This window comes from Melozone crissalis, unplaced genomic scaffold, assembly GCF_028551555.1.
Source record: "Melozone crissalis strain CALT ecotype California unplaced genomic scaffold, PUWL_Pcris_2 ptg000005l_1, whole genome shotgun sequence".
In the NCBI taxonomy this organism is placed as follows: Eukaryota; Metazoa; Chordata; class Aves; order Passeriformes; family Passerellidae; genus Melozone; species Melozone crissalis.
In genome coordinates this window covers 20336205-20346772 of record NW_026535783.1, presented here as the reverse complement: position 1 = coordinate 20346772, position 10568 = coordinate 20336205, and the positions used below count along the sequence as shown (strand labels likewise).

Below are 10568 nucleotides of genomic sequence, written 5' to 3'. Positions count from 1 at the left end.
GGGCTGCTGTAGCTCTGAGGCTCAAAGGTGCTCACAACATTGGCAGCTTGCAGTTTCCCTTAGAGACAGTTACCTTAAAGGATTTTTAGCACACCTGCATTCTCTTCCCTCTCCCTGACCTGTACATGAAAGTACAGGCATGACAAAAATAAATGCCATTAATAAAGTAAATATAGCTTGAGAGGCTGAATGAATTTCTGACTTCTATGCAGTAGGGAATACTTTCCCAGTTTTAAATGGAGCTGGAATCTAGCAAACTGGAATTAAACACAAATCAATGTACTGAATAGGTACATTTTCAGCCATCACTCCAGAACCTCTCCTGGCATACTGAAAGCAGACCCTGCTTTAACAGTATTTTGTAAATTATTGTTGGTGTGTGTGTGAGAGAAAGAGAGAGAACACTGCAATAATTTCAATTTTTTTTTAAGGTCTGAGAGAACCTAAGACTATCCCAAATGTCTTAAACACAACTCTTGTGCTGATCTCAGCAGCCATGTCCACTCTTCTGGGCCAAATGCAGGTAATGAACAAGCATATCACTTCCCTAGGTAACTTTTTCAAATTCACAATTAAGAATGAGTCTTATTTCTTAACAAAATTTGCCTTTGTTCAATGTCAGCTCTTGGTTGGTGCTCTCCAATGATTAGATGGACAAGTAGCACATTTTTCAGTACACCTCAGAAGTCTCATACAGCACCATTAAAACTGCTGTAGGTTACAAAGAGTTAGAATTAGTGTGAAATATCCTGTCATTTATTTCACTGGCAGAATTCACGTTCTTTTGGCAGCTGCTGGAAGCACTGCCCAAAGGAATAGAACATCTCTCAAGAATAAAATGTAAGAATCACAATTATGGGTTCTGAAATGCAGCATGAGGTAAGTTTTCAAGTATTTTTTGTCTTATTCTGATATTCACAGGATCTGACAGAAACTAATTTCCAGCAGCTATATTTCTCTGTTTATTTGTACACCTGTGCTTGGAGGTATTTTCCCTGGTATTTAAATCCAGGGGAAAAATAGTTATGCCACTGCCGTTAATCCCTGACACTTCAGTACTTTGATTCCTTTGCCACAAAGTTGGTGAGGTCATTAGTTAAACACTGCTAGTAAAAGGACATTTTATACCTCCCTCTGTTAAAAGTAAGGGATCAGGCTGGATCTACCTACTGCAGTTTACAACTGCTGCTGTTTATTATAGTTTATATAGTTATACTTTTTATTTGCTCCTATTCAAAAGTGTTTACAGCTTTTCATTTGGAATTGTTCAACCTACTTTTTGATCCCCAAAACGTCTACAGGAGTTGATTACTTGACTGACTGAACACCATTAGGAACAATATTTATGTCTCTCCAACTTGTGCTTTTGCTTATGCCCTATTAAGAGAAATGGCACAAGGGTCTGAGCACATACAGCAGTTAACTGTCACTGAAAATTCAAAAAGAGAACACTGAAATCCACACAGCAAAGGAACTGTATTTGCATTCTCAGTTGTGGTTCTGCATAAGGAGACTGCAGGACTTTATGCGCTTTTATTGCGGGAAATCATACACCTGAAGAAATGAACTATTATATGTATTTCTCAAGTATCCTATTAAAAACTTGTCTTGGAGAATAGGTGTTTGGACTTTAACCACAAAACCTTTGCTCTATGTACAAATGCCGAAGCACTCTGCTATTACCCAAAAGACAGGTATAAGAAAATCAAGCAATCATTTGACATGACATCTAACTCCAGGAGACACTTACTAGCTGAAGTGCTCAGTCACTTACTGGCACATCATCTCCTACTGGGGTGCAGCTCACAAGGTTTCTCTCATGCTTTACTGAGGAAAATCTTCAAGTCAAATCAATGGAATTATCAAACTGCAGCATTAGACACTTTGCACCATGTACTAGGCCTGCAAATGTAGCTTGTGACTGTACTTTATTTTATGTCTTGTAACTCCAAATAAAAATTGTGAGCTAGTTGAAGGTGGGATCCAAGATGTCTAAATGACCAGACTCTTGTGGCAAACAGCTATGCTGTGTCTCTTTGGTCTGTTAGCCTGGCCAGGCAATAGCACTTCAACACCCTCATGGGTACTTACACCTCCTCTTCCAGATGAAATTACTTCCACCCCTTTTACTAAGTCACCTCTTTGTTAGGTCTCTGTTCACCTAAGTTTCTGATGTTTGTAGAGGGTTCTAAAGAGAAAACCTGGATCAGCAATTGTAGTGCAAGATTTGGGGCTACATGACTCAATGTAGTCATGAATCAATGTATCAGTGCAGCTGTCCCTCAGTTGTATAAAGTGAGATTGATCACTCAGTATGCAGGTGATCTTTGATTAAAAACTGCTGCATGCACACCAATTCTCAAAAAAACCTTGAGAACAATTGCATCAAATACCATGCAGTTAAACACCATCTTCAGGCTAAAAACATGAAGTAAAACACGAGTGAAACGAGGATGCCACAAACAAAATCATGTAATTCACTGAAAAAAACAGCAACTACTAAAGGGCATGGGCTCTGCTGAAGGTAAAAGCAAACTCCAAACAATGCACTGAAGAGCTGTGTGGCATTAAACCTCACACCACAGAAGGGACTCTTGGAAGAATCAGTCTGATCCACTTTTGGTGGGGAATGCATATGCTATAAATAAAATGCAAAATATTGACATTTTTCTCTGCAAGAAAGAGACTTAAAAAAATTTGTGGTCTTTTAAAATTTATGATATTTACATGAGAAAGCCAAAGTACTGGCTAGCCTCCACATTAGGAACATTGCTGTGCACTTTTATGTGGAGATCTTTTTTCTTTCTTTGAGGGTTCCCATTAAGAGCTCTTTAGGGTTATTAGTTCTGTTACCAAACAGAATTCAAGGGAAACATCTTTATCTGCTTTAAATCATATACTGGTATTTGCAATTGGAACATGTTAAGTCAAACCTTTTTTTAAGGTTAGGCCCTCAATGCAATTATATTTTAATGGCACATTGTGTCAGTCTAATTTATATATACACATTATATAAATAATTTGCATGTGAAATCATTCCATAAGAAGATATAGAGCAAGGATTCCAAGACTCCTGTACTTTTTAAAAAAAATTATTAAGTAATGTTCATCATCTACTTTTAATAAAGTAAGTATGATGGTGCCAAGACATATAGCTAGTACCTTGCCACCATCTACATTTTGCATATTTAACAAAAAATGTTGCTGATTGTGGCTATTGGTAGGAATTTAGGGCCTATCAATTTTAGTCATTTAGAGACAATTGCATGGAGGGAATGCAGAGGAATAATTTTTTAAAAATTCCTAGATTGTTCTTGAAGTTTGAATAGGGACCATGTTTTTTGTCCCAAAGTTTAATTCTTCTTATTGCACATACAAGGGATGAAATCTCACCTGAAATTTCACCTGTGTACCGAGCAACAAGTATCCCAAGGACTGATCCCTGGCACCACCATTCATTGATGAAATCTGTTCTGTGCAAGGGCCAGCTTGCACAGAACAGATTTCATCAATGTTATTTACCTCCTGAACTCTGTAACAGGCCGATCACATCCCATGTGCCCACCAGAAATGGTACCTTGCCAGTTCCTGAATTGAGCACCGGCCAAAACCTGCGCCAGCAAGTGTTCTAACAACCAACTGTACAGATGACTGGGCTACAGTGTCCCAGAAAATTTCCTGGCACTACCAAGTCTAGTGACATAGATGTAGTGTGACAGGCTTAACATTAAGCCTTTAACATACTCATTTTGGTCTCAGTCAAAAATGTGATTGAACCTTTTTTAACCACCTATTTTAGGAAGAAACAATCTCTAAATGAGCTTTTGTCACTCTAATTCTGACTAAAAGGGGCATCTGACATCTCACAACGTTATTGCTATTAAAGCAAGAGCGAAGTGTGGGGTTTTGTGACATTTAGCTTTGGAACCATATAAAACATGGTACTAACAAAGCTGAAGCGTGGTCTTTGCAAACAAGAAATGCATTTTACAGGTTTTCTTGTCAAACATGTTTCTTCTCATGATGATCCAATACAAAACAAGGCTGAAAACCTTTTATTTTTTTAATGCACATTGAATTTTATACAAGCTTGTAATAGTCACAGTCCTCATGAAAAACTCCAGAGTTAAAGGAATTTTTTCTCCCCCTTTTTTTTTCTAACCCTCAAGATCAAGATGTTGTAGTAAGATAATGTCTTGAATAACATTTGTATAGTATCTCTGAAGAATAACCGAGACTTCAGGGTAGTCAAGAGCAATGTAAGCTAAAAAGCTGTGCAAACAAGCAGAATTTGATTTGCAAAATGAGAATGAACAGTGACAATTGGTAAATAGAAGCTGCTTTGGCATTGGAAGGAGTTGGAAAAATGGATGTGTGGATTTCCAGCCCCCTCACCATGACTTCACTGTGTATCAGTATATTCAGGTTTGAGTTGTGGGGATAGTTAACACAGACACATTTTCTGTTAAGATCTAAGCAGTAGTTTTCTGAGACTTTAAAGTCCTGGAAATGATGACATCTGCTCAGTATGCTCACAGGAGGCACAACTGTGTATTTTATAATTTCACTCTTGATGTAACTTTAAGTTTCATTTAGCTTCTTCAGGTTTCCATGTGCATTTAAGACTAGTTCAAACTACAAATTAGAAATCTATCATTAAAGCTAGTCTCTAAACCATTATAATAATTAATAAAAATAGTGTCTCACAGTGTGAAGGGTTTGCATCTGGTGAGTATTAACTTGAAACAGGGTAAATGAATTTTGCATAGAATTACTTTTTAATATCAGGATGTTGTGAAGTACTAGGTCTTTCCTAAAAACAGTGTAGTAACTTCCTTTTCCAATACTTATTTCTCAGTCTTTAAAAATTATTTATTGAATTTTTTTCAATTTGTTTTTTTCCGTTAATTCAGCAGTTACATTAAATCAAGTGAATTAAATTACATTACAAATATTGGCAGTTTAGTATAGTAGCATATCGGTTGAGCACAAAACTCTGAGTAAATCCAGACTTTAATTTTTTGTTTTGTACAACTCTCACTGATCTGTCCAAGAGACAGTCTTTACTTTCATGCCCTTTTTCTCCCACTCTAGCAATTGAAGTCACTTAAATGACACCAAATGCAGAGAACACCGCTCATGTTCTACCTGGGCTTCTTAGGTTTCCAATTTACTGGAAATATTCTTTTCAAAGAGAAAAGCATATCAGGACAATCTATGATTTTAGAAGCTATAACTGTCCGTTTTTAAAATAGGAGATTAAACATGTCTCTTGCAAGTTCTAAAAGCAATGCACCGGGAAGCACTTATTTGTTTACTTGACACATAATCTACTTGACGTTTGCAGTATGGTTTGTTACTTAAGAATACGAGCAAGGAAAGTTTTCTGCCACGTAAAATCACACCTCAGCTCCAGACAGAGTCCATGGTCCACAAAGAGCTACCAGAGGTAAGTACTGACCACCTCCCTGATGCAAGGTACAAACCCAAAGGGAAAATGTCAAAAAGGAGGACTCTCTCTGTAAAGAAGGTACGGAAGTTACATGGGGGAATTAGCAGAACTGGAGCTGGCAGTCAATAAAAGGAACAGAATAAAGGCAGCCGCTTAGGAGCACTGAGAAAACGGAAAGCAAGGGCTGGATCAGTAAGTACTCGCTGTATACTGGTAAACTAGACCCCAAGAAAAAATTACTTGGGGTTGGAAAGAAATTAAGAGCAGAAAAATGCTGAAGCAACCAGCAAAAAGCAAGTACTGTTCAGGGAACAAGCTGAATCTTAGATAAATTAATACTTCAAAGCTTCATGATTCATTTATCCAGGTCCAAAAATGCATGTGGTAAAGGAGGAAATCCAGATGCTTACTATGGGTTTTACATTATTGGATTATCACATTTTGAGGAATTGAGGCAAACCATTTTTTATTCAACTTCAGAGGATAAAAATTATTTATAAATTCAGCATAAATGACAACCTTCTATAATTAGTTGGCAGACACAATGCCCTATAGTTCTTCAAGATCTCAATGTCTTTTGACTTTTTAAAACCAAAACACAACGCCCTCAGTACACACACACATCAACCTTCTTGCATCACTTCTTAAGAGCACATTTGCAGTTTATCAGTAGTTTCATTTGTTAAGTTCAAGTGAGGTGAAAGGCACCAATAGAACATTCTTTAAAGAGAACCACACTAGTAGCTTATCTTAGGTAAACATACTGTCACACGGGAGAACAAACTACTTATATTTGTAAGGCCAGCATGTGGACATACTATGAAAAAGATTGAAAAAGAGCCCTAGATAAAACTATGCAAATACCTTTGTCCTTGTGTACCCTCTAGTGGCTGTCGAGGTTATGCTGGCGTCACAATAACTAAGCAGGCAATGTCCTCAACCAGACAGAATCAGAGTGCTTCCCTCTGCAACAGCTCTTTTAAAGAGATGGAGATTCATGAGATCAGGGTTCTGAGCAGGCAAAAGTATCAATTATTTGAAGTTTAAAGTTTACAACAAATTCTGCCTCGTTAGTTTAATGAAGTGAACCCAAGTTTTCCACTTAAAAAGTGCCAAGATACATCAAGCAACGCATATAGCAAGCATTCAGAGCATGTGCCTGTGTAACAGTGGCGTATGTGCACGCTGCACGCAAACTGAGGCAACATCAGTAAGTTAAGCTGAGTATTACTCTTCCAAGTGGAAAAAAATCCAATACACAGGCTGCAGAGACTACATAAGAGTGACTTATGTATGAAATAGCAGTTCCAGACTACAGTAAAAACATTATTTAAACTAGAAATGGCTGTTTTGTCTGCATGTGCTGAAGAACTGGATTACATCAGGGACAAAAACTGTTATCCAGTATAAGAACATTCTCCAAGCAAACAACTAACATTTAATTTGGTTCAGCTTAAACAAACATAAAAGACTGTACAAGAGACACTTCAAATAAACCCACTAAAAATCTCCGCTCTCACACCCAAACTCCCCAATAAATACAAGCAAAGATCAGCACCCTAGCCAAGGTACAAAGTCCTCTCAATAATGGAAAAAACCTCAAGTCAATTCTCACAGCTATGATTTAGCAAAGAATATAAATTGCATTCTACTGTTTAGTGGACCACACAGCTGGTAAAACATGAAAATTAACAACAGTCAAAAACAGAATATATAGAGGTTTTAGCAGCTCATATCTACTTTTTCAAGAACTCTAGATGCAACATGCAGCTACGCCATTCAGCTAAAGATGCAAGTCATTAAACAGTGTAAGAAGAAACAGCTTGAGAGCTGCTGAAGTGTTGAGCCTTCAACAAATCATTACAAAATTTGTGCAGGAGGGAAGCATCGTGAGGCCTCTCATAATGTGCCATCCTAAATTAGGTACTCAACTTACCAACACGATGAAGGCAAAGGGTGGAGTAATTAGACTAGATAACAACGCCTATATATTACAAGAAAAAAAATCAAAATAGTGTCTTGAAATAATATGAGATAATGCACATTCAAGATGAAGATTTCACAAAGAACAGGATGCACACCACAGATGTACAACACATAAGCAGTAAACTGAATCCCAGGCTACATGTACAACAGACATTACTTTTAATAAAAAGGTTCTCTTATCTTCAGTAAAACATATGGACAGAGGTGTCCAGTCAGTCCTGCAGACAACTGAAAGTTTCCCTTCAGATACAGCAATTAAGTATTCAGCAACAAGAATGCTGGCTCTACTGTACATGGCAAGTGCAGGTGTTTTTTCTGTATTCCAGATGTACATCAGAAAAAAGGCCATGTGATCGTATAGCCTAACCAGGTCTTTGCTTATTCATCTGCACCATATGTTCATAGGCAGCAATGCAAAAATCCCTCTTTCTGTGTGTTTACAGCTTGAGTTTAAGTTAGTCCTTTCTCCGTTTTTGAAGAGAAAACCTGAACAACTGTGTGGCCAGTCATTCATCCCCATGCCTGAGTTTTGCAATAATGCAGTACAAGCTTGCCATCACTTCCAAAACACTGCAAGAAAAACAAAAAAAACCAATAGCTGTTACAATTACTCATGGGCTAGCATATACAAGAAGCAAAACAAAAAGTCTTCCCATCAGATAAACATGTCATGGAATATTGTCATGAGAAAGCTCCCCATTACAGTGAGAGGCATGGAAACACACTGCACATGAAGGAATGCATTTCCAGAGACTGCACGAAGTCACATCTCTTTGGACCCCGTTCACACAGAGCAGTAAACATCAATTACACTACAATTAAATGCAAGCTATTACTGCTAGGGGCAGCGGGAGATTTCAAGGGCCCGAGGCATGCAGGTAAATCCTGCTAAATGCATTTGGAAAGGATATTCAGGATGAAAGTTACCTCATAGAGGGTCCCCACTTCCTGGTCTGGAGACGGAGCAAAAGACTGGTTTACGTATATGAACTGCAAGAAAATTAGGGAGAAGAGATGGAGATAGCACAGGATCACACTGGGAACAGAGAAGAATCATTCTGCAGTCAAAAGTTCTGCTATTAATCTTTAACCATATAACAGAATACGACCAGTTACTATCATTTTCACTTCAGTGTGGAGGAGCAACAGGACTATGAGGAGTCCCCTCTGTCTGACCAGCCGACCAAGCCAAAGTAAACGTGCTGACTTCCTTTTCCTGCAAGCTGACCCATTACTCTCCCATACAGCTGCACAAAGGGTTTAGCTCTTGCTCTTATTTCAGCCCAAACCACTCGCTTACTATTCCATATTTGCTCAATTAGAATGGCCAACACAGAAATAAGAAACATCTTGTTCTATTTTCAAGTCATCCTTCTCACTTCCTGCTCCAAAAAATACATTTACATGTATAGGAGCTAATCCTCAATGACAAAGAGGGCCTTGTGATCTGCTGTATGGGGCAACAGTGGACACTGGGGTATCATGTGCTATTTCCTAATAAAAGATATAAAATTCCTAGGGCTTTGTTCTTGAAGCATAGCCTTAGGCTTCAGCCACACAGGAAGGCTATGTGCTCCTGGGTTTTTTTGTGCTGAGGTAATAAGATGATAGTCACGGACTCCAACTGTTGAGAATGTCCTTGGTCAACACCATACTTATCACTCTTCTTTGAAATATTAAACTATGGAAAAGCAGATCCCTCATGATTTCCAGGTGAATCAGAAGGCCAGTGCATTTATACCTATATACTTAAATAAGATCCACCAAACAAAGAATAGAATGAATTCGGCTACACTTTAGTTGACTACTTTAATGAGGCTAGCTTTAACTGTGTATCTTCAATAAAAACTTTGGACTGTACTAAGAGTTCACTGCAGAAAAACAAAATCAGTGCAACTGTATTTCCAGCTCTTCCAGTATTATCATGAGGCCACTTTGGCTAGTCACTTCCGCAGGAAGGAATCCATAAATAACACTGGCAATCTGCTGCCCAAGGACAAACACCTCCCAATTCCCCATTTTAAAAGCAAAATCACTCCTATGACAGTAGCTAAACTATTTTAGATGTGAGCTCTGAAGGAAACAGACACACAGATTCAGGAAGTTGATCCCAAAAACCTCTGGACTGCCTCTCCAATACTCTGTCTCTATACCTACTTCCACCAGGTACACAGTGCCTAGCAATGTTTCCCTGGGACACACGGCTGCCAGCGTGCACACAGCTCTGCCTGACAGACACCGAGAAATACAGACACTGCAAAAAGCCCAAAGGCCAGGGCCGAGCACACCCACGCTATGCTGTACATACCCACAGCTCGCTCTGTATTACATCCTAAGTCTACCTGGAACAGTTCTCTCGGTGCTGCTACTCCAGGTTTCCTGCAGGCAGCTGTAGCCTAGCTTCCAACAGCGTCTTTGCAGGTTTGACAACGCGGGCCCTGCGCACTCAGCCCCCGCCCAGTGCCCGCCCATACCAGCTGCTCGGAGGCCATCAGCTTGAGGAACTTCTTGATGAAGTCCACGAGGCCCTGGATGGTCCGGGTCCGCTCCACCGCCCACTTCTTGGTCCTCATGATGGGGGTGTCGCCCACGGCCTTCAGCAGCACGTCAACTGCGGGGAGCGCCCGCCGCGTCACAGCGGGCCCGTCCCCCGCCGCTCATAGGCCCGCGCCGCCCGCCCGCGCCGCCCATTGGCCGCCACGCCTGCTTGTCACCGCGCCCGCCCGCCCCCGCGGAGGCCTCCCACCCCATTACTTTTCTTTTTCGCGTCGCCCGCGGGCTCTTCGGTGCCCGGCGACCCTGCCGGCGGTGGGCCCGGTTCGCCGGGCCCCGCCGCGGTCCCGCCCTCCGCGGCCTCCTCCCCGCCGTCGCTCCGGCCGCCGCTCTGCGCCGCGGAGGGCAGCGGCTGCTCCTCGGGTTCCGCCATGATGCCGCTGCTGCGCGGGCGGCGGGAAGTGACGCCGCCCGAGGGGCGGCCTCTGCTCCGCGAGGCGTTTTGGCCCTCGTGGGACGCCGTCTTTCCCGTCACGTGACACTCCAGGAGCGTCGCGTGCGGCGCCAGCTGTCCCGCCGGCAGCGGCCGCGCCCCGCCGGTCACGTGGTGCGTGCGTCCCGCCGGCACCGGCCCGAG

General features: G+C 41.1%; 1 protein-coding gene across 1 annotated transcript; it reads right to left on the bottom strand.

Moving 5' to 3' along the window:
* Positions 1-5901: 5901 nt before the first annotated feature.
* Positions 5902-10364, bottom strand: ATG12 (autophagy related 12). Its single transcript, XM_054285520.1, has 4 exons — positions 10193-10364; positions 9913-10049; positions 8366-8428; positions 5902-8008 (listed from the first exon to the last, which is right to left on the bottom strand). Exons 1-4 carry the CDS (start codon positions 10362-10364, stop codon positions 7949-7951), a joined length of 432 nt encoding a protein of 143 aa, XP_054141495.1. The 3' UTR covers positions 5902-7948.
* Between the last annotated feature and the right edge of the window lie 204 nt (positions 10365-10568).

What these genes read in the sequence shown, in the direction of transcription:
- ATG12 (XM_054285520.1), bottom strand. Translation starts at nt 10,364, where the DNA reads ATGGCGGAACCCGAGGAGCAGCCGCTGCCCTCCGCGGCGCAGAGCGGC. An exon ending in TGATGGCCTCCGAGCAGCTG is followed by an intron (nt 8,429 to 9,912) that starts GTATGGGCGGGC and finishes ATTTTCTTGCAG; the next exon opens with TTCATATACGTAAACCAGTC. An exon ending in AAGTGGGGACCCTCTATGAG is followed by an intron (nt 8,009 to 8,365) that starts GTAACTTTCATC and finishes TTTTTCTTGCAG; the next exon opens with TGTTTTGGAAGTGATGGCAA.